Here is a 24,001-nt window from a genome sequence, read left to right as displayed (position 1 = left end):
CTTGTGGCACCTTAGAGACTAACAAATTTATTTGAGCATAAGCTTTCGTGATGCATCCGATGAAGTGAGCTGTAGCTCACAAAAGCTTATGCTCAAATAAATTTGTTAGTCTCTAAGGTGCCAAAAGTACTCCTTTTCTTTTTGCCAAAATCATGTTATCCCATCCTATTATATCCTCCATAAACTTATCGAGTTTAACCTTAAAGCCAGATAGATTTTTTGCCCCCACTGCTTCCCTTGGAAGGCTATTCCAAAACTTTACTCCTCTGATGGTTAGAAACCTTCATCTAATTTCAAGTCTAAACTTCCCGATGACCAGTTTATACTCATTTATTCTTGTGTCCACATTGGTGCTGAGCTTAAATAATTCCTCTCCCTCTCCGGTATTTATCCCTCTGATACATTTATAGAGAGCAATCACATCTCCCCTCAATCTTCTTTTGGTTAGGCTAAACAAGCCAAGCTCCTTGAGTCTCCTTTCAGAAGACAGGTTTTCCATTCCTCGGATCATCCTAGTAGCCCTTCTCTGTACCTGTTCCAGTTTGAATTCATCCTTCTTAAATATGGGAGACCACAACTGCACACAGTATTCCAGCTGAGGTCTCACCAGTGCCTTATATAATGGTACTAAAATCTCCTTATCTTTACTGGAAATACCTCATCTGATGCACCCCAAGACCGCATTAGCTTTTTTCATGGCCATATCACATTGGCAGCTCATAGTCATCCTGTGATCAACCAATATTCCAAGGTCCTTCTCCTCCTCCATTATTTCTAATTGATGCGACCCCAGTTTATAATTAAAATTCTTGTTATTAATCCCTAAATGCATGACCTTACACTTCTCACTATTAAATTTCATCCTATTACTATTACTCCAGTTTACAAGGTCATCCAGATCTTCCTGTATGATATCCTGGTCTCTCTCAAAATTGGCAATACCTCCCAGCTTTGTATCATCCGCAAACTTTATTAGCACACTCCCACTTTTTGTGCCGAGGTCAGTAATAAAAAGATTAAATAAGTTTGGTCCCAAAACTGATCCCTGAGGAACTCCACTGGTAATCTCCCTCCAGCCTGACAGTTCACCTTTCAGTATGACCCGCTGTAGTCTACAACCTATCCTGAAGGACAACCCATCACTCTTCCAGATCTTGGGAGACAGGCCAGTCCTTGCTTACAGACAGCTCCCCAACCTGAAGCAAATACTCACCAGCAACCACACACCACACAACAGAACCACTAACTCAGGAACCTATCCTTGCAACAAAGCCCGTTGCCAACTCTGTCCACATATCTATTCAGGGGACACCATCAGAGGGCCTAATCACATCAGCCACACTATCAGAGGCTCGTTCACCTGCACATCTACCAATGTGATATATGCCATCATGTGCCAGCAATGCTCCTCTGCCATGTACATTGGCCAAACTGGACAGTCTCTATGTAAAAGAATCAGACGTCAAGAATTATAACATTCAAAAATCAGTCGGAGAACACTTCAATCTCTCCGGTCACTCGATTACAGACCTGAGAGTGGCAATTCTTTAACAAAAAACTTCAAAAACAGACTCTAATGAGAGACTGCTGAATTGGAATTAATTTGCAAACTGGATACAACTAACTTAGGCTTGAATAGAGACTGGGAGTGGATGGGTCATTACACAAAGTAAAACTATTTCCCCATGTTGATCTCCTCCCCGCCCACTGTTCCTCGGACATTCTTGTCAACTGCTGGAAATGGCCCACCTTGATTATCGCTACAAAAGGTTTTTTCCCCCACCCGCCCCGCTCTCCTGCTGGTAATAGCTCATCTTAAGTGATCACTTTCATTACAGTGTGTATGGTAACACCCATTGTTTCATGTTCTCTGTGTATATAAATCTCCCCACTGTATTTTCCACTGAATGCATCCAATGAAGTGAGATGTAGCTCATGAAAGCTTATGCTCAAATAAATTGGTTAGTCTCTAAGGTGCCACAAGTACTTCTTTTCCTTTTTTTTGTAGTCTCCCTGTTAACCAATTCCTTTCCACCTTTCAATTTTCATGTTGATCCCCATCTTCTCCAATTTAACTAATAATTTCCCATGTGGCACGGGATCAAATGCCTTACTGAAATCTAGGTAAATTAGATCCACTGTGTTTCCTTTGTCTAAAAAATCTGTTACTTTCTCAAAGAAGGAGATCAGGTTGGTTTGGCATGATCTACCTTTTGTAAAACCATGTTGTATTTTGTCCTATTTACCATTGACCTCAATGTCCTTAACTACTTTCTCCTTCAAAATTTTTTCTAAGACCTTGCATACTACAGATGTCAAACTAACAGGCCTGTAGTTACCCAGATCACTTTTTTTTCCTTTCTCAAAAATAGGAACTATATTAGCAATTCTCCAATCATTCGGTACTATTCCTGAGTTTACAGATTCATTAAAAATTCTTGCTAATGGGCTTGCAATTTCATGTGCCAGCTCCTTTAATATTCTCGGATGAAGATTATCTGGTCCCCTCTATTTAGTCCCATTAAACTGTTCGAGTTTCGCTTCTACCTCAGATATGGTAATATCTATCTCCATATCCTCATTCCCATTTGTCATGCTACCATTATCCCTAAGATCCTCATTAGCCTTATTAAAGACTGAGGCAAAGTATTTGTTTAGATATTGGGCTATGGCTAGATTATCCTTAACCTCCACTCCATCCTCAGTGTTTAGCAGTCCCACTTCTTCTTTCTTTGTTTTTTCTTATTTATATGGCTATAGAACCTTTTACTATTGGTTTTAATTCCCTTTGCAAGGTCCAACTCTATTTGACTTTTAGCCTGTCTCACTTTATCCCTACATGTTCTGACCTCAATAAGGTAGCTTTCCTTGCTGATCCCTCCCATCTTCCACACCCTGTATGCTTTCTGCTTTTTATTAATCACATCTCTGAGATGCTTGCTCATTCAGCTTGGTCTACAACTCCTGCCTGTGAATTTTTTCCCCTTTCTTGGGATGCAGGCTTCCGATAGCTTCTACAGCTTTGACTTAAAGTAATCCCAGGCCTCCTCTGCCTTTAGATCCATAAATTCTTCAGTCCAATCCACTTCCCTAACTAATTTCCTTAATTTTTGAAAGTCAGCCCTTTTGAAATAAAAAACCCTAGTTGCAGATTTATTTTTGTTAATCCTTCCATTCAGTTTGAACTGAATTAGCTCATGATCACTTGAACCAAGATTGTCCCCTAGAACCATTTCTTCTATGAGGTCCTCACTACTCACCAAAACCAAATCTAAAATGGCATCCCCTCTAGTCGGTTCAGCAACTATTTGATGAAGGAATCCATCAGCTATCGCATCTATAAAAATCGGAGCCTTATTATTATTACTAGCACTGGTCCTCCAGTCTATATCTGGGAAGTTAAAGTCTCCCATGATCATGTAGTTTCCATTAGTATTTACTTCATTAAAAACATTAAAGAGGGCTCTATCCATATCCAAATTGGATCCCGGTGGTCTGTAGCACACCCCAAGCACTATCACAGGGGAGGCTCTAGTAGTTTTCTTCCCCAATGTGATTTTTGCCGAAACGGACTCTGTCTTATCCATTCCATCGCTTCTTATTTCTTTACATTCTACCTCATCATTGATATACAATGCTACTCCACCACCTTTGCCTTTATTTCTGTCTTTCCTAAACAGCACATACCCTTCAATACCTGTAGTCCAGTCATGACTATTATTCCACCATGTTTCTGTTATCCCTATAATATCTGGTTTCACTTCCTGCACCAGTAGCTCTAGTTCCTCCATTTTGTTACTTAGGCTCCTTGCATTGGTGTACAAACATCTTAATTTTTGCTGTTTGGCTTCATTCACATTCTTTACCTGATTGGGCACAGACGTTCTACAGCCAGTATCACCTATTACACTGGTATCTACACTACCCTTCCTCCTTATGTCCATTCTCCTACCCACGGCTGTATCTTTTCTTACTTTGTTTTCTTCCCTTTCAATGCTAAAATCTAGCGTGGAGATTACCTGGACATCTGCCAACCATCTCCCCCAAATTCCTAGTTTAAAGCTCTCTTAATCAGTTTTGCCAGCCTCCATCCTAGAAGTCTATTTCCTTCCCTACTCAGATGAAGTCCATCCCGAGAGAACTGTCCTCTGTCCATGAATGCCTCCCAATGGCCATACATCCCAAAGCCCTCCTTATAGCACCATTGCCTAAGACATCTGTTGATAGTCATAATCTTGTCACACCTTTGTTGTCCTTCTCTAGGATCAGGCAAAATCCCACTAAATATCACCTGAGCCTTGATTTCCTTAAGCGTCTTCTCCAGCCTAGCATAGTCTCCCTAGGTATGTTCCAGCGAGAATCTACCGGTATCATTTGTTCCCACACGAAGGATAATTAGGGGATTCTTTCCTGCTCCCTTTAGGATCCTTTTCAACCTCACGTCTACATCCCGTATCTTAGCACTTGGAAGACAGCACACCCTTCTATTCTCTGGATCAGCTCTGGTTACAGAGCTCTGTGAATTTGTCTGCTCTTACATATCCCGCTAACTCAGGGGTGGACAAGCTACGGCCCATGGGCTATATCCAGCCCATCAGGGCTTCATATCCAGCCCATGGGATTTGCCAGCACCATGACGCCGAGGGGCTAAGGCAGGGTTCCTGCCTGCCGTGGCCCTGTACCTCTCACGGAAGCAGCCGGCACCATGTCCCTGCGGCCCCTGAAGGAGAGGGGGGCAGAGGGCTCCGTGTACTGCCCTCACTTGCAGGCACTGCCCCCCACTGCTCCCATTGGCCGGGAATGGGGAACTGCGGCCAAAGGGAGCTTCGGGGGAGGTACCCACAGGCGAGGGCAGCGTGTGGAGCCCTCTGCCCCCCCATTCTCCCAGGGGCCACAGGGATGTGGTGCAGGCTGCTTCTGGGAGCAGTGCAGGGCCAGGGAAGGCAGGGAGCCTGCCTTAGCCCTACTGTGTGCCACTGCCACCCCAGAGCCACTCAAGGTAAGCGGCGCCAGGCCAGAGCCTGCACCCTGAACCCCTCCTGCACCCTGCACCCCAACCCCATGTCCTGAGTCCCCTGCCGCACCCTTTCTTCACCCCCGGCCTGAGCCTCCAGCTGCACCTACCCATCCTGCACCCCAACCCTCTGCCCTGAGCCCCCTCATACACCCCGCACCCCTCCTGTGCCCAACCCCTTGCTATGAGCCCCTTCCTGCACACTGCACCCCCTCCCACACCAAGCAGTCTCTTCTGCACCCCAACCCCCTGCCCCAGCCCTATATTCATGGCCCTGCATGCAATTTCCCCACCCAGATGTGGCCCTTGGGCCAAAAAGTTTGCCCACCCCTGCACTAACTGATAAAAAGTGGAGCAGGAAAAGGTGAATTTAGAGAGGGAACAAAGAGCAGAGATACCATCAAGGATGCTACTAGAGTAGAAGCAGATACATCATAACTGGTACCCACAATCAGTCCAACTCTTTCCAGATAACATGGCAGGTATATCATGGGTACTTCTTTCACAGTAGAGGAATCACACATTTCCATGAGATTCTACTCTCTAGTGCCTTGAAACATGAACACAATTCCAAGATATATCATCAAACTCCTTTCAAAATCAAAAGAGTGCAAATATCTAACATACTTAAGGCATTCCAAAATACCTCATATCAAGGTTCCTTCCCCACTCTGAACTCTAGGGTACAGATGTGGGACCTGCATGAAAACCTCCTAAGCTTACTTTTACCAGCTTAAGTTAAAACTTCCCAAGGTACAAACTATTTTACCTTTTGCCCTTGGACTTTCGCTGCCACCACCAAACGTCTAACTGGTATTGTTATTATTATTATTAGGAAAGAGGCCGTTTGGAAATGTCTTTCCCCCAAAAAATCTTCCCAAACATTACCCCCCTTTTCTGGGGAAGGTTTGATAAAAAACCTCACCAATTTGCATAGGTGACCACAGACCCAAACCCTTGGATCTTAAGAACAATTAAAAAAGCATTCAGTTTCTTAAAAGAAGAATTTTAATAGAAGAAAAAGTAAAAAGAATCACCTCTGTAAAATCAGGATGGTAAATACCTTACAGGGTAATTAGATTCAAAACATAGAGAATCCCTCTAGGCAAAACCTTAAGTTACAAAAAGATACAAAAACAGGAATATCCATTCCCTCCAGCACAGCTTATTTTCTCAGCCATTTAAAGATATCAGAATCTAACGCATCTCTAGCTAGATTACTCACTAAGTTCTAAGACTCCATTCCTGTTCCGTCCCCGGCAAAAGCATCACACAGACAGAGAGAAAGGCTTTGTTTCTCCCTCCCCCCAGCTTTTGAAAGTATCTTGTCTCCTCATTGGTCATTTTGGTCAGGTGCCCGTGAGATTATCCTAACTTCTTAACCCTTTACAGGTGAAAAGGTTTTTCCTCTGGCCAGGACGGATTTTAAAGGTGTTTACCCTTCCCTTTATATTTATGACACCTCATGTAGCCATTACATGCTGCAATTTTAAGTTCAATATCAGCAGACATTTATGAAATATTACCAGTTGTTCTTGTAATAGCATCATAACATTAGTCAAGCAAATACTCTATTATTTTTCCACAGAACTTCTGATGCTATTTCCAAGGCTGAGATAACTCACCGGAAACCAACCAAGCAACCCACCTCATCGATCATGACAGATAGGTAATGGAGCAACTAGCAAAACACCCCACCTAATTGCAAGTCTAAGCATATACCAACATTTGGAGCTACACTGACAGTTACAGTTACAATAATACCAATAATACATAGTATTAATATAGCACATTATTTCTGCAGAGTGATTCACAAACATTAACTAACTAATCTTCATAATAACCCTGTGAGGTAGATAAATATTATCTCAATTATACAGAGAGAGAGAAATTGATACATAGAGGTTGTGGAACTGGCCCAAAGTAAACAAGTCAGTGCAAGAAACAACACTAGAACTCAGGAGTTTCTGACTTAATCCCTTGATATAAATTTGCCATGGAAGAAACAGTTCCTGATCTTGCTACCCTTTTCCCTACATCAACATCACAAATTAACAACTGATATTCAAGGGTTGCAGATACCTGTTATGGAACAGTTTGTGTATTTCAGTTCCATAATATTAAATGGGCTGGTTTATTTTTACACATCTTTTTTCATCACTCTTCCCAGCTGCTTTATACAGTCACACTACATTTAATGGCATTTGGAACCCAGAAGGCATCCAAACATTCCTTTCTGTAAGCGTCTGTGTTACTTTGTACACTAATTAAGTTGGAGTGATAATGAGAACATATTGACACCATTTAAGCAACTGGGGAATGAGACAATCTACAAGTAGTAGAAAAACATCTGCAACATGCTTTAGTGCAGGGGATCGGTTAAAACTATTTAAAAAATGTGTACAGATTGCTCTTGAATGGCTTAAAGCTTCTCTATGGAATTCATTTCAAGATTTAAGGGCTACCATATGAAAAGCCATCTTCCCTGCTGAAATGCAAACCAAGTTTAAAATATTTGGGATGTTGGGAATGAAAATTCAAGATAAAATAGCATGATTCAGCTGACTCACCTTAGGCACCCAGTGGCATTGCGCAGCACCTGTGATGAATGGAGCTGTATTTTGTGATCATCCTGTAGGGGCGAGTTGTCCCATCCCGAGTGAGGGATGATCACTGCATTAGTCAACACTGCAAGGGCATCCTGGATGATTGGCATTTTCAGTGCATCACACGAGGATAGATTCCAGAGAACTCCTACAAAAAGCAAATGATTAATAATTAGTACTTCTGGTGACAACAGAGAGCAATTCTTGTTTTGAAATTACTTTTCATGGCACTGTTATTCTTAATCAAACTGCATAACAAAGAAAGTCTGCATAGTGTCTGAAGGATCAGTGATGACTAAACATTGCCCTACTAAGAAGTTACCCTTTAAATTTCCTTTAAAAATAAACTGTCTCCACAGCAATCCTGAAGTTTCTCAGGGTTAAGGCTGACAACTGGTCAGTGTGTTTGTGATTTAGCTACTATTTTTTATTAAAAAGTAATACAAATAAACAATAGAGAACAAGTTTGTGCTACAGATTGGACTGTCATCCACAGGCAATTTCAAAGATGGAACTAATTCCTCTTTGGATCTCCAGTGTAGCTTGAATGGAGTGGTCCGGTGGCACCTTAAAGACTAACAGATTTATTTGAGCATAAGCTTTTGTGGGTAAAAAACCCACTCCTTCAGATGCATGGAGTGAAAATTACAGATACAGGCATAAATATATATTGGCACATGAAGAGAAGGGAGTTACCTTATGAGTGGAGAACCAATATTGAAGACCAGTTTAGTCCGGGTGGATGTAATCCACTCCCAGTAATTGATGAGGAGGTGTCAATACCAAGAGAGGGAAAATTGCTTTTGTAGTGAGTCAGCCACTCCCAGGCCCTATTCAAGCCCAAATTGATGGTGTTACTGGGAGTGGCTGGCTCACTACAAAAGCAATTTTCCCTCTCTTGGTACTGACACCTCCTCATCAATTATTGGGAGTGGACCACATCCACCCTGACTAAATTGGCCTTCAACATTGGTTCTCCACTTGTAAGGTAACTCCCTTTTCTTCATGTGCCTGTATCTGTAATTTTCACTCCACGCATCTCAAGAAATGGGTTTTTTACCCACGAAAGCTTATGCCCAAATAAATCGGTTCATCTTTAAGGTGCCACCGGACACCTCATTGTTTTTGTGGATACAGACCAATATGGCTACCTCTCTGATACTTGAATGGAGTGGCCAGGCTATACTCTATCTACAAATATACCAAAGGTGCTCCTTTGACAACTCACATGAAGTGTAACAGCCATGCAAAATTCTGTTCACCCAGAACAAATCATTTTTACAGGCTAGTCAATTATCTTTTTTCTTCCATTGTCATTATGGTACAGGGCATAGAAGTAGATTTTGGGCCTCGGCTGGTAAATGTTCATGACAGTTTTGCAAGGATGAAATATATAATTAGTTTTATTAATATATGTATGGCCTACATATTCATATATGTAGAGAGATAGCTAGAATTGTGTTAGTTATTTAACAAAATATAAAAGCATTACAAATCTTATCCACAGATAACAAGGCTAGAGGTACAAAAACTCACTAGATAATTTCTTAGAAAGAGATACCTTGTGCTAAGATTCAAAAATCACAAAAAGCAAATGAAAAATTACAATAAAATGAAAATTTCTTGGAATAGCCATAAAGATTACATTAAAAGAAAGACTACTACTCTCATATTTTGGTATTTAAAGATAGACTATCAAAAGCAAACCATATCATTTGAGTTACTTAAATATAAAAATAAAGGAAGTAGACAAAACAGTTATAAATAAAATGGAAAAAAACCCCTATAGTTTGTAGAGAAATGGTTCATGCTAAATCTTTTTTGCAGTATTCTGAGATCTGAAATCGACCTACAGTAAATATGAATCAATAACTACAGGATTTTTTTTTAGTTTTATTTATGTGCTTAATTTTCCTGTAGATATTTCATACATAAAATTGCATATTTTTTGTACATACTGATTAATATAAGTCATTTGGGTAACTATTTTAATAACAAATGACCTGATTGAAATATTCCATATATAATAAGCAGGTAACTAACTCATTGTCAGCATGAGAGCCAGAAAAATGAAAAAGCTGAAACATGAATATTATTTTTCTGTCATCTAAAAATAACTTCTTTCTTTAAACATCCCTTTGATTTTTTTTTTCAAACAGCAAATTAAATACTGTATTTCTTTAAGAGAATATGCATCTGCACAGCTGCTGAACTCTATTTTTCCATGGCCTCTGCTTATGAAGATTTTATCAGCACGTTTTCATTATACACAAAGTTTCTAATTCTCCACTGCCCGGCACCTTGTATAGTTATTAACATCTCTGCAAAGTGAGTGTAAAATAATAGCAAAGCATCACAGTCACCTTTGACACTCACTTGCCACTCTGAACAGAAGTAATATCCACAATGCATAGCAGTGGAGAATGAGGCCCATAATTGATTCAATGCCCAATGAAGTCAATGGGAGTATATCCACTGACTCTTTCTAAAGAGGCACATAGGAAGCAGAAACCTGGGCCTCAATCCTGCAGAGCACTTAACCATGCGCATACTCCCATAAGAAACATAAGAATGACCATACTGGGTCAGACCAATGTGCGATCTTGCCCAATATCCCGTATTCTGACAATGATCAACGCCAGGTGCTTCAGAGGGAATGAATAGAATAGGGTAATCATCAAGTGATCTTAATCTCCTGTTCCCCATTCCGAACTTCTGGTCAAACAGAGGCCAGGGACACTTCAGAGCATGGTGTTTCCTCCCTGCCCATCCTGGCTGATAGCCATTGGTGGACCTATTCTTCAAGAATTTATCTAGTTCTTTTTTGAACCCTGTTATAATCTTGGCCTTCACAACATCCCCATTGATTTTTCCCCCTTACTCCATGTTAATATTTCCTTATTCTCTTATCTTCTAGCACATTCTTGCTGGTTAAAAGTAAGGTCAGGTAAATATCACCACAAAATGCTATATACAGTGTAGTTGTAGCCATGTCGGTCCCAGGATATTAGAGACAAGATGGGTGAGGTAATATCTTTTATTGGACCAACTTCTGTTGCTGAAGAAGAGCTCAAAAAGTTGTCTCTCTCACATGCAGAAGTTGGTCCAATAAAAAATATTACCTCACCCACAACAACATGCTGACATTTACTAATGACTGAGACAGTTATTAGTGATATTCTTTAAGCTCCTTTGCCTTATTTATATATACACGAGACATTTCCCATAAGAACTTTCTCTCCATAAGGGGGTGCTACTGATGTTTGTAAGCTGCTGGAATCTCCACCGAGCTCCACACTCACCAGAGAGTCAAAAAGTCACTCATGCAGAGATCTGGTTTTAACTCCACCCTAACATTAATCCCTAGGGTACCGCCAGACCAGATCTGACTGTCCTAAGTCCTTCTGTCAGGGAGGTACTGTCACCTCTCTTACATTCATGGTGGAGTCAAATAAGCCACATTGCCCCAGTGAGTCAGCAGCAGTGAACATGCTGCTCCTTGCAGAGTTCCAGCACCTGTTAACAGAAGGAGCAATAGGAGAATCCTGTCATATTGTGACAATGCTTCAGATCTAAATTTAAGGCTTTAAAAGGTAGAGACCATGTCACGGAAACATTTATTCTCCCCAATCACAAGTGGAGGAGCCCCTTCTTCTCATTCAGCTGCAGCAGTGGGAGGAGGGCATCCCTGGATACCCTTCCCCACTTAAGGACTGGTGGCACCAGCAGAAGCTGGGGAAAGAGAGCTTGGGAGCACTTCCCCAGGAGGCACAGTACCAGCATGGGGAGGAAGAAAAGCCCTTTCCTTGGCTGAACAGGAGGCAGAAAAAAGATCCTCATGGAATTTTATCTCAGGCACCTCCTGCTGTGTGCCAAGCCTCTCTCCTATGTGGCTGAAATGTATCTAAGCATACCTCACAGCCAAGTTAGCTGTGCATCCTGAACCACATGGCTAAAGCAAAGAGTCCACCACTGAGAGCTTTTGCAGACTGCATCAAAGCAGCCTGGCTTTAAAGCTTTGACACAGTTGGTTTCCTTGCACAATGGAGCCAACTGTCATCTTTGAACTGTCTACCCAACTGCCTGAATACCATTATCTGTCCCCAGGAGGGCAGGGAATTGGCCTTTGCAACTCACCCAATGCTCATGTATTAGTGGGTCTACTGTCAAACATGGGTTGATTTTCTAATGGAAATAACAACTCCTGACTGTAACTGGAAAGTTGTGCTATCCATAGATGGCCTTGCAGAGAGAGAAGAAGGGGAGCAGGAATTAACTAGATGTATTCTGAATATCACTTCTTCCTCAGTCATTTCCTTTCATTGCATCCTGTTTATCCATTTGCATGCAGCCTATATATATTGTAAGTTGTTCAAGGCAGAGACATTGGCTCCCCCTTTTTTGTAAACTACTTAATATTGTAAATCTACTTTATCCTACCCTAGGCTTGCCAAGGGCATGTCTACATTGGGATTTTAACACATTAGTTAATATATTAAAAATACACCTTCTTTCCAATGTAGACATAGCTCTGGCATAGATAAAAGCAGTTGTTGTTTAAAACACGCTAACTGGTCATAGTCAACCCTTTGTTAGCATGACCATATCACAAGTTTTTAAATCCAACTGTTTTTCATCTTTAATAGGTGCTAAATGGTGATTAACAATGTGTTAATTAAAATGTATTTGGCCTGGTCCACACACAGGTTTTGTACCACTATAACTATGTCAGTAAGGGGTGTGATTTTTTTACCGAAGGAGTTATATTTGTACAATCCTGAGTGTGTATGCACATGTACCAGTATTGTGCATATTAATGGTATAGCTTAATCCCCCGCTTCCTGTTTGGGGATAACTATATCAGTATAAGGCACCTTTACAACTGTATAGCTGTGTCGCCACCAAGGGAGTCATTCCACTTTAAATATATCAGCACAGGTAATGTGGTACAAAGTTGGTGTGTAACCAAGGGCTTAGGTAACATATTTTCTATCTACATGCAGTTTCCTAGTGCAGACAAAGCCAGTGAGATGCAGGTGCTGGAGCAGGGGAAGAAAGTCTTTGACAAGGCAGAAGCAGCTCAACTCCACTCTGGGATTTGGCCAGTCTTTCATTGCCTCATATGTTATCTGTTATCCGCCCTTCCTCCTCAACCCTGGTCTCTGGTGCCTTTTCGGTGACATCAAATCTTCTTTTAGCTGCCACAATGTGCCCTACCCCTCTTCTCAGCACTGTACACAGTACTTGAAGGGTATTATCCTGGGGTAACTTTTTAGCTGATTAATCCTTCCTCCCCTTTCACAGCAAGAGAAAAAGTTCAGGTCAGTCAGCTTCCCAAAGCCTGTGTGCCTCCTTGGCTCCAGCACAGCAAATTCTGATCCCCAGATGAACCCACTGTATGTACTTTATATTTAATGTTGCTTTTGGGTAATGGGACAGCCTTCACTGAGGAGGGTTTTAAATTAGATTTGATGGGGGCAGGAGACAAAAGCCCACAGGTAAGTCAAAAACGTGGGAGAAGGGTCAGAACCTGAGGGGAGCATGGGCTGTTATAGCAGGGATAAGGGAGAGACAAGAGAGAACATAGATGGGAAATCAAATCAGTATCTTAGATGTCTCTATACTAATGCAAGAAGTATGAGGAATAAGCAGGAAGAACTAGTTAATAAACACAACTATGACATAGTTGGCATAACAGAGACTTGATGGGATAATACACATGACTGCAATATTGGTATAGAAGTGTACAGCTTGCTCAGGAAGGACAGACTGTGAAAAACAGGAGAGGGTGTCATCTTATATATCAAAGATGTATACACTTGGACTGAGGGTGGGATGGAAATAGGAGACAGACTTTTTGAAAGGTCTCTGGGTAAGGTTAAAAGGGGTAAAAAACAAGGGTGATGTCATGGTGAGGGGTCTACTACAGACCACCTAACCAGGAAAAAGAGGTGGATGAGGCTTTTTTTAAATAACTAACAAAATCATGCAAAGCAGAGAACTTGGTGGTGATGGGAGACTTCAACTATCCAGACATCTGTTGGGAAAATAACACAGAAGGGCACAGATTATCCACCACGTTCTTGGAATGTACAGTATTGGAGACCATTTTTTATTTCAGAAGGTGGAGAAAGCTACTAGGAGAGAGGCTGTTCTAGATTTGATTTTGACAAATAGGGAGGAGCTGATTGAGAATTTGAAAGTGGAAGGCAGCTTGGGTAAAAGTGATCATGAAATGATAGAGTTCATGATTCTAAGGAATGGTAGGAGGGAAAACAGCACAATAAAGACAATGGATTTATAAATTAAGACAAACTTTAGCAAACTCAGGGAGATGGTAGGTAAAATTCTAAGGGAAGCAAGTCTAGGGGAAAAACAGTTAAAATTGGGCAATTTTTCAAGAAGACATTTTAAGGGCACAAGAGCATACTACCCCACAGAGTAGGAAAGATATAAAGTATGGCAAGAAACCACCTTGGCTTAACTAGATCTTCAATGATCTGAAACTCAAGAAAGGGTGCTACAAAAAGTATGTCAAATTATGAAGGATGAGTATAAATAAACAACACAAGCATGGAGGGATAAAATCGAAAGGCCAAGGCACAAACGAGATCAAACTAGCTAGAGACATAAAGGATAAAAAGAAAACATCCTATAAATACATTAGAAGCAAGAAGATGACCAAGGACATAACAGCCCATTATTCAAGGAGTGGGCAAAAACAATAACAGAAAATGTGGAAATGGCAGAAATGCTGAATGCCATTTTTGTTTCAGTTTTTACCAAAAAGTTTAATAGCGATTGGACATCTAACATAGTGAATGCCAGGGAAATTGATGTAGGATCTGAGGCTAAAATAGGGGAAAAACAAGGTAAAAATTACTTAGACAAGTTAGATGTCTTCAAGTCACCAGGGCCTGATGATATCCATCCTAGAATAGACAAGGAGCTGACTGAGGAGATAGCTGAGCCATTATCTTCAAAAAGTCATGGAAGACAGGAGAGATTCTAGAGGACTGGAAAAGGGCAAATATAATGCCAATCTATTGACAACAATAAGGACAACTCAGGGAATTATAGACCAGTCAGGTTAACTTCAGTACCCAGAAAGATAATGGAGCAAATAATTAAGCAATCAATTTGCAAACACCTAGAAAATAATCAGGTGATAAGTAACACCATGGATTTCTTAAGAAAAAATCATGTTAAACCAACCTAATGGTTTTCTTTGACTGGGTAACAAGCCTTTTGGATGGGGTGAAGTGGTAGATATGGTATAGCTTGACTTTAGTAAGGTTTTTGATACTGTCTCATATGACCTTCTCATAAACAAACTAGGGAAATACAACCTAAATGGAGCTACTATAAGGTGGGTGCAAAACTGGTTGGAAAATCATTCCCAAGGAGTAGTTATCTGTGGTTCACAGTCAAGCTGGAAGGGCATATTAAATAGGGTCCCACAGGTATGCTTCTGGGTCCAGTTCTGCTCAATATCTTCATCACTGATTTAGATAGTGGCACAGACAGTATACAGATAAAGTTTACAGATGATGCCATGGTGGGAGGGGTTGCAAGTGCTTTGGAGGGATAGGATTAAAATTCAAAATGATCTGGGCAAACTGGAGACATGATATAAAGTAAACAGGATGAAATTCAATACAGACAAATGCAAAGCTCTCCACTTAGGAATGAACAATCAGTTGCACACATACAAAATAGGAAATGACTGCCTAGGAAGGAGTACTGCAGAAAAGGATCTCGGACTCATAGTGGATCACAAGCTAAATATGAGCCAACGGCATAATACTATTACAAAAAAAGCAAGCATCATTCTGGGATGTATTAGCAGGAGTGTTGTAAGCAAGACACTAGAAATAATTCTTCCACTCAACTCCATGCTGACATGACCTCAACTGGAGTATTGTGTCCAGTGCTAGGCACCACATTTCAGGAAAGATGTGGAGAAATTGGAGAACGTCCAGAGGATAGCAACAAAATTAATTAAAGGTCAAGAAAACATGACCTATGAGGAAAGATGAAAGAATTGGGTTTGTTTAGTCTGGAGAAGAGAGGGGACATGATAACAATTTTCAAGTATATAAAAGGATGTTACAAGGAGGAGGGAGAAATTTTTTTCTCATTAAACTCTGAGGAGAGGAAAAGAAACAATAGGCTTAAATTGCAGAAAGGGAGGTTTAGGTTGGAAATTAGGAAAAAACTTCCTAACTATCAGAGTGGTTAGGCACTGGAATAAATTGGCTAGGAAGGTTGTGGAAACTCCATCATTGGAGCTTTTTAAGAGCAGGTTAGACAAACACCTGTCAGAGATGGTCTAGAAAATACTGAGTCCTGCCATGGTGCAGGGGACTGGACTAGATGACCTCTAGATGTCCCTTCCAGTCCTATGATTCTGTGATATGTTCATGAGACATGCGACAGCTATTTTTGAAAAACAAATTTCTATTAAATATAGCAGCCATTTCAAAGTCCATTTCCCTCTATCTGAATATGCAAAACTGAATAATAAAATATTCATGGGATAAATCCTTAACTCCTTGCACTATTTTACTTAGTCCTTACTCCTGAAAAAATGCTGAGTTTTGTTTTAGAATCATAGACTCATACAACTGGACGGGACCTCAATCTTCCATTATAGGTCACGTTTTCTAGACCTTTAATCATTTTTGTTGCTCTCTTCTGGACTGTCTCCAATTTTTTCACATCTTTCCTGAAATATGGCACCCAGATCTGGACACAACAGTACGGAGTAGAGCCATATCAGCAAGGAGTAGAGTGGAAGAATTACTTCTCGTGTCTTGCTTACAATACTCCTGCTAATAGATCCCAGAATGATGTTCACTTTTTTTGAAACAGTGTTACACAGTTTACTCATATTTAGCTTGTGATCCACTATGACACCAAATCTCTTTCTGCACTGCTCATTCCTATGCAGTCATTTCCCATTTTGTATGTGTGCAACTGATTGTTCTTTCTGTAAGATCTGAGGAAGACCTTCAGCGTTTTGCCATATGTAAATTGCAGGGAGTAATGAGATTTACATTTTGGCACCTTTAATTTTAAAAAAAGGATAAAAGCAATCAGTACTAATACGGAACTTTGGTGTATTTTCCTCTTTAACACTTTATAAATTAGAAGGTTGAAGACAGGATTTAAAAATAGAGATGAGGCTGCTGTGAATTATTTTACTGCTCAGCAGAAAGAGCTTTCATTCACCAAGGCAAGCTTTTCAACCCAAGTCAAATGAATTTAAGTTATTTCAAAGAGTATTGCATAATCTAATTCAAAGGAGCAGAGCAAGATATTTTTAAATTTTGAGGAGGCTAAATTTAATCAAGCTATCTGGGCAAAGAAAAAACTGAATACCTGATTGGTTTGAAACTCAAATTCATCTTTGATCATTAAACTCTTCATTATAGCTTTGGTCAGAGTCTGAGATACTCCAGTTCTGATAGTCATACAGATACTGACCTGATGTACCAAATGCTACCCTCGGATACCACATCAATTAAAAACCAGGTGTCACACATACATCAAAGAGCAGAATGTAGATCTAATTTGAATCTATGTCCAGAATAGGGAAAGGAGTGTTAAAGTATACATAAATTTCCCACTTAGCCTACAAGATTTGAGGGGATGCAGGCTCCAAACTGACTGCATGCATATAACCCACACATGAACATGATCAGTTAATAAATGTCTACTGACTGTACTCTTTTTTAAGCATTAAGACCCATAATGAATATAAAATATGTATAGTATTGCAAAGTAAAGGATGCAAATTTGGGGTGGTGTTCCCTTTGAACTCAATGTTTGCAGAATGGATTGCAAATTTATTTGGAGATGTCTGGGACCCCGGCGGGATAGTGGGGGGAGGCAGCCAAGCAAATTGCTGACGCCTCCTTGTTGCGGATGTTCAGTGCAGGTACTCCATAGAGAAGGCAGCCAGTGAACAGATAAATGGCCTGGTAAAGGACTTAAAAGGAGGTACTGAATAAAGGAACAGAATGGAGGAGGGGGTTGCGGACTCTTCTGATTGGTATGGCAGAGAGCCAACCTCCCCCTCCCCACGTTCTCATAGCCCTCCTGAACCCTCTTACGAGGGTGGTGGATAGTAAGGTCCAAGCCATGGGTCGGCTGGGGGACCTGGATGGAAAAAAAGGCAGGGCTGGTAGAAGCCCCAGAGAATTGATTTGAATAAGCATGGATTTGCATGCACTGTACATTTTATCTGTTGGGTAGTCCCAGACATCTATATAATAAAGTTGCGGCCTGATTAAAACCCATAACAAGTGTCTCCTGTCTTGCTTGCGGTGTACCCAGACAATGGGGGCCTTGAACACAGAGAAGTTTTGGATTGCAAATTTAAGGTTCTAACAGCAACATTAACCCACTTGTACTGCAAATACTGTATATTAACTAGGGTCCTCACCCCACAAAGCTTTACTCATGTGAGTAATCTAGACTCACTCCTCCTTATAGCCAAAAGGACTTTGAGTTATTATCATTTGTAGCCTTAATATTTAACTAACAAGCTCTGTAGTTATTTGGGTCTTTGTTGGGTTTTTATGATTGGGGTTATTGTTAGCCAAAACAAAACAACAACAAAAACAAAACAACAAAGACAAAATCACTGGTGTGGCAGTGTAGAATTTTACACATTTTTTACAACTCTATAATGTGTAAGCTATACTACTGTAGATACACAATAGAACTGACTTCTGTGCTAATATAACAGAAAATCTAACTGCCTATTTTTCATATGTGCCAAAATTAGTCAAAATTTTTGTTTGGCTGTTGGGATTCTTTTTTCCTCAAAGCATAAACTACAACTATTCATCAGTGAGGATTAGCAACAAATAAAGTTTGAACTTTTAAGTTCAATGATTTTTTATTTTTATGCTAAAAGTTCTGGGGAGATATATTTGTGTTTGATTACCAAATAGACTGAACCTAACTCCTTCTTCTTCTTCGTACAAGTCACAACGTTCAGAAGGAACGCTTTTAAGGAAGTTCTGTGCAAGTGGGGATTATAAATCAAGTTGCAACCTGGACTATAGAATTCACTGTCGAAGATGCTGTGATACGCAGGCTTCCTGGGTGAATATATTTACATAAACATTCACTTTTTTAATGTTAGGATCCAGATTTGATTTGTATTGACTTGCAACAAAAACATTTTCACTACCAAGGTCAGATATGTGAAAGCCTAACACTCTTTATCTCAGCTATGCTTTCCCTGGTCTAAAGCAGTAATTAGTGTTTTGGTTTTTAGAAAACAAAATGGTTTATTTTAATATTGCTTGAATGTGTTGCTAGAAACTTAATCTCAAACCATTTGCTAGAAAGTTTAGCTGGACCAAATTCAGATCTCGTGTAACTCTAGTGACTGAAGTAGTGTTGAACCTACTTACACAAGACCTGCATTTGGCCCACCATTACGTCTTATTGTTTGCTGAATACTTTGAAAATTATATATATATATATATATATATATATATATATATATATATATATACATAAAACTGTGGAGTGGGAGGAGATGTCAACCAGGTCTGCCAGGTAGTTGTTGGATTTAACATTAGACATTGGAGAGATTAATGCAAGAGAAGAAATAAGTTATGAAAACAAAGAGTATTTCTGCTGATATCCTCTTTTCCCTGACAATGATGAAGTTAAGTCTGTCCCATATTGTATTTATTTTGCACAGAGAAAGAGCAAGCTCTTCTAAGTGAAAGGAAAGCAGGAGCGTGATCTCACCATTGAAATTCTCCTTGAGAAAGAAAATAATTCAGTCTATTCAAAATAAAGACTTTGGCCCCAATATGTTACCTAAGAGCCAATGAAAACACCATTCCCATAATAAGAGGCTTATTAGAAAACACTTCACAAATGAAGTCTAATGGATGTTGCACATATAACAGAGAAGATTTTCAAAATGTTTAAATGTCTGTTTGTCTAAGGATATTGAATAGCACCTCTCACCAACGTATCCATCCACTTATACAGGAGCAGTTATTCAGCAACAGGCTCTAACCCAGAAAGCACAATTTGGCACCCACAATTTACTGCAGTTGTGGATTAAAGCATTTAGACATCTCATTACTTGATTACAACAACTAATGGAAAGTTAGACATCTAAATGACAGGTTTCAGAGTAGCAGCCGTGTTAGTCTGTATTCGCAAAAAGAAAAGGAGTACGTGTGGCACCTTAGAGACTAACAAATTTATTTGAGCATAAGCTTTCGTGAGCTACAGCTCACTTCATCGGATGCATTGGCTCACACTCAATTGAATGCCAGGTTGAAGCTCTTGTAAAAAACAGACCTTTACCTACTAACCAAATCTTAAAATTGAAATGTATGTCAATTCATAATTTTATGTGCAGCAGTGATGTTTCTATAATGTATTTTGTAACAAGGTCTGCCATTCACAGCTCTGGATTTATTCCTGCTTGAAACCTGCCCTAAGCACAATTGTGACAAAAGTTCAAAACCTTTAAATAAAAATGTATCCTTTTAGTGGCATATTATGACTAGATTATGGGTTCATTTAAAATACCCATCTGCTCTTTTCTTGCCATTGGAGACAAATTATTTTCAGTGAATTAAGTACACAAGACCGATTTTACTGACTTTTGAAAACAAAAACATAATTATCCCCAATTTGTACATAGGCTTCGAAGGCACTTCAATTTCATACGTATGGCTCGCCTGTGTCCTGAAAACAACAGAACACAGAAGAAGAGGGAAACCCTGAGGCTAGGTGGTAGAATTGTGGCAAATGTGATACCGTTCCATGAGACTTCCCAAATCTGCTACTCAGAGCAATGTAGGCTCATGTGCCTCACTGAGTTAATACATGTAATACATAATCTCTGCTTATAACATGGCTACCAGTTGCAGGGACTCTGATGGAGAAGGTTGCTTGTCCATCATCTCAGCAGAAAAAAGGAATATTAAAATCACAGCTGAGTAAAGAGGGGTAGAAGGTCTCAAAAAGGCTAAAAGAATGTGAATTCATGGGATCCAGTCTCAAACAGTGTGGCTGGATCAGGCACAGATAAGAAAGGATAAAACAAAAGGTCAGTCACACTGACAACTGGCCTTAAATTACATCAGGGCTTTTGGAATGGAGCTAAGAATGTGAAGAAAGCAGAAGATTTAAAAAGCATCTGTTTTAGGATCTTTCTGTAGCTGACTGAGGACAGCCGAAGGTGAGTCAGCTATGGGATCATTATGAAAAAGAGTTACTCCTCATCAGCCCAACAAATTACATCTGTGGATAAAGACAGTTATTTCTCTCAATTCCAGAACTAAAATAGAAACTACATATCTACACAGCGGCAAGGCATGCCTAAAGGAGGGGAAGGTATTATGATTGGAATGCAAATTGGTAATAGGATTTGAAGAAAATGATTCAGTAAAAGTGACAATCTTGTTTACTTAAATGCTGTGTGATAGACAACATCACCTTTGAAGTAAAATTACACAATTTGTTAAATTACTTCTCTATTTACCATTATACGTGCACTATATATGTAATACATATTGAATGGACTTAGAGTTTTTTGGAGGAGATTACTGATCTGAAACCCACAGACTGGAAATCTGACTGCCCTGGACAGTAATGCCAGGGTTTTAAAACCTAGCTACTTATACAGAGCCATCTCCATAGTGTCTTAGGGTATGACTACACTGGAATGTATGCCCAGGGTTTAAACTGAGACCTAATTCCTCTTCCATCTACACACAAATCATACTAACTCAGGGCTCAGACCCAGGATGTCAGAACCCAGGGTTCAAACCCTACTGCTTTTCAATGTAGATATAGCCCCCACTGGGACACATGCTCTGGGAGGTTGCCAAAAGTAACCCACAATCCTAAGGCCTACTTACTTTGCCCTCTGGACAGACAAGTTTTTGCACACCACACCACAAACAAAGAGCTAAAGCGGTCACATTTTGGGAGGGAGCTACGAAGGTTGGGACATGAGTGGTTGGGCTTGGACCCACATAATGCAGTGCAGATGCTGGAGCCCCATGTTGGGACCCAAGGTTCAACAATTCATAACCTGTGGTTACAAAAACATGTAGACAATCAAACCCAGCATCTGCTAACTCAAGTTCTACTAACCCTGGTCATACATTGCAGTGTAGACATACCCTGAGAGAACATTGACACAGCAATTAAATATTGGCGGCTGGCCTGGGTCAGCTGATTCAGGCTCACGGGGCTTGGACTGCAGGGCTGTAAAACTGCTGTGTAGACATTTAGACAGGGGCTGGAGCCTGAGCTCTGGGTCCCCATGAAGGAGGAGGGTCCCATAAGCTGGGGTCCAGCTGAGTACAAACATCTACAGAACAATTTTTAGCCTGGCAGCCTGAGCCATGAAAGCCTGAGTCAGCAGACCCGGGCCAGCTGTGGCCATGCAGTGGGGCTTTCTTCCAATGTAGACATACCATTAGAATCTCCCAAGTATTTAAAAATGGAAACAAAGAGTAACAATCTCTTTCCCCTTTCCTGGACTGTAGGGGAAATAGCTTGATTAGTTTACAAGGATTTTGTTTTGTTTTGTTAGTGCTTGAAAAGGAGGATGTATTATGTGTCTCTGAAGAAGCTATTGGGGACAATTAACTCCTTTTCTTGGACTTACTCTTGAAAGCTGGCTACATTTCTTGAAGCAGTCATACTGCTGTCTACAGATGAATACAGACTCTAAAATTCAGGTAAGACATTTAAAAAAACAGGTTGTAAAAGGTGACTTTGTTTCTCCTGTGTTGATATATGGACATTTTTAGGTACAGTACATCCACTGGATATTGAAAAGGTACTCATCTGATTAGTTTTTACTGGTGCAAATGGATACTTACAGCAGTTCCTTCAAAATAAATATTATGTGATGGATATACCTGAAGATTCAGAGGAAAGCTGAAGATATTTGATTACTGAGCTGAAACAGGTACTGTAAATTATGACATGCAGTCTTATGCATCGTTATGTGCCTTCCATTCTTGCTCAAATACTATTTCAATGAGATTTAAGGTTGCTCAGCACTTTGTAGGAAATCTTAACTGCCCCACAGGAGTAGGTCATTGGGAAAGGGGCAGATGAAAAATAATATGGATGACAGTATTTCAGGCAATGGGAGATAAAATCAAATTATTATCTAACCTTCAACCATTAAGAAAGCTGCTGAGCAGGAAGAAAGGAGACAGAGGAGAAAATATGGTATGTAAGAGCTTGATCCTGCACAAATGGCCCTAATCTAGCAAAGCGTGTAAGCATGTATTTAACCATAAGCACATGAGTAGTTCCAATGCTATGTTAAAGGACTGCCTCTACAGTAAATTAAGCAGCCACAGAAGATGTAGTCATTTTTTAATAATTAGACATAGGAAAACAGTATTTCCCATCATTAACAATTTAAAGAGCCAATGAAGACAGATTAGTTAAAGCTAACATCTTCCAAATCCTATATTTAATTTAAATTTTTTTATCATTTAGACATGCAAGCATGTATCACTGATTCAGTGAGTATAATAAAAAATGCCTTGAACTTTATCCTACAAAACAGTTCATAAAAAATATCCACAGATGCTATTACATTGAAATTATTTGCTCCAACTTGTAGCTTTCATAGGCACAATATCCAGCAATGTGCTAGAGATTTTGCATAGCTTTATTATTTCATTTTGCTTTTCATTTTGCAAATTTCACAGGAAAAGAACATTTAGTAATAATTCACAAACAACACCAAAATGCTCTAGGTATTTCTCAACCAAAAACATGTGGTACTATGTATAGTTTTAGGATTGTAATGAAGAGAAATATTGTAAGAATACAGTCAACAGGTATTTTAAACTTTATTTTAGAAAATGGGCTGTGAGTAGGTTAAATAAGGTCAGAAGGAAGTACATGAGGACATCCCCTCACTCACTCTCCAAGTCAAATTTTCAAAAGGGTCTAGGTCTATAAATAGATGTTATTTTGAAATGAGTAGTGTATATCACAATAACATTTCACATCTGTGTTTACACATTCCAGTAACTGAGCTAATGTCAAGGGCACTTTTGCACAAAATTATTAAATTGATGAACTCCTTGAAAATCCTAAATATTAAATGCTCATCCCTTAACCACAATTCTGTGTTAAATGTGACTTCTTATCTATGAGAATTCTGTAATAAATATAACCTTCTTAATTTTTTACCTTGCATTACATTATATTAAAAAATCCATTAAGAAAGTGACACAACAGATAAAGCAGAAAGATACTATTAAATCTTTACATGATTTTGATTGCAGAAATACCCACCATGAGAAGTGTTGTTTTTAATATTTTTTCTTAATATTAATATTGT

General features: G+C 39.7%; 1 protein-coding gene across 14 annotated transcripts in view; it reads right to left on the bottom strand.

Annotated features, from left to right (window-relative positions):
• CTNND2 (catenin delta 2) overlaps positions 1 to 24,001 on the bottom strand; it is a 1,224,220-nt gene that overhangs the window by 201,706 nt on the left and 998,513 nt on the right. For all 14 annotated transcript variants that reach the window (XM_038392622.2, XM_043508458.1, XM_038392619.2 and 11 more), the window contains one exon: positions 7,585 to 7,768. In XM_038392622.2, the coding sequence (XP_038248550.1) occupies positions 7,585 to 7,768 (184 nt within the window). The remainder of the gene's footprint in view (positions 1 to 7,584; positions 7,769 to 24,001) is intronic.

Source organism: Dermochelys coriacea, chromosome 2 (assembly GCF_009764565.3).
Source record: "Dermochelys coriacea isolate rDerCor1 chromosome 2, rDerCor1.pri.v4, whole genome shotgun sequence".
Classification (NCBI taxonomy): Eukaryota; Metazoa; Chordata; order Testudines; family Dermochelyidae; genus Dermochelys; species Dermochelys coriacea.
This window is presented reverse-complemented; position numbering and strand designations above follow the sequence as displayed.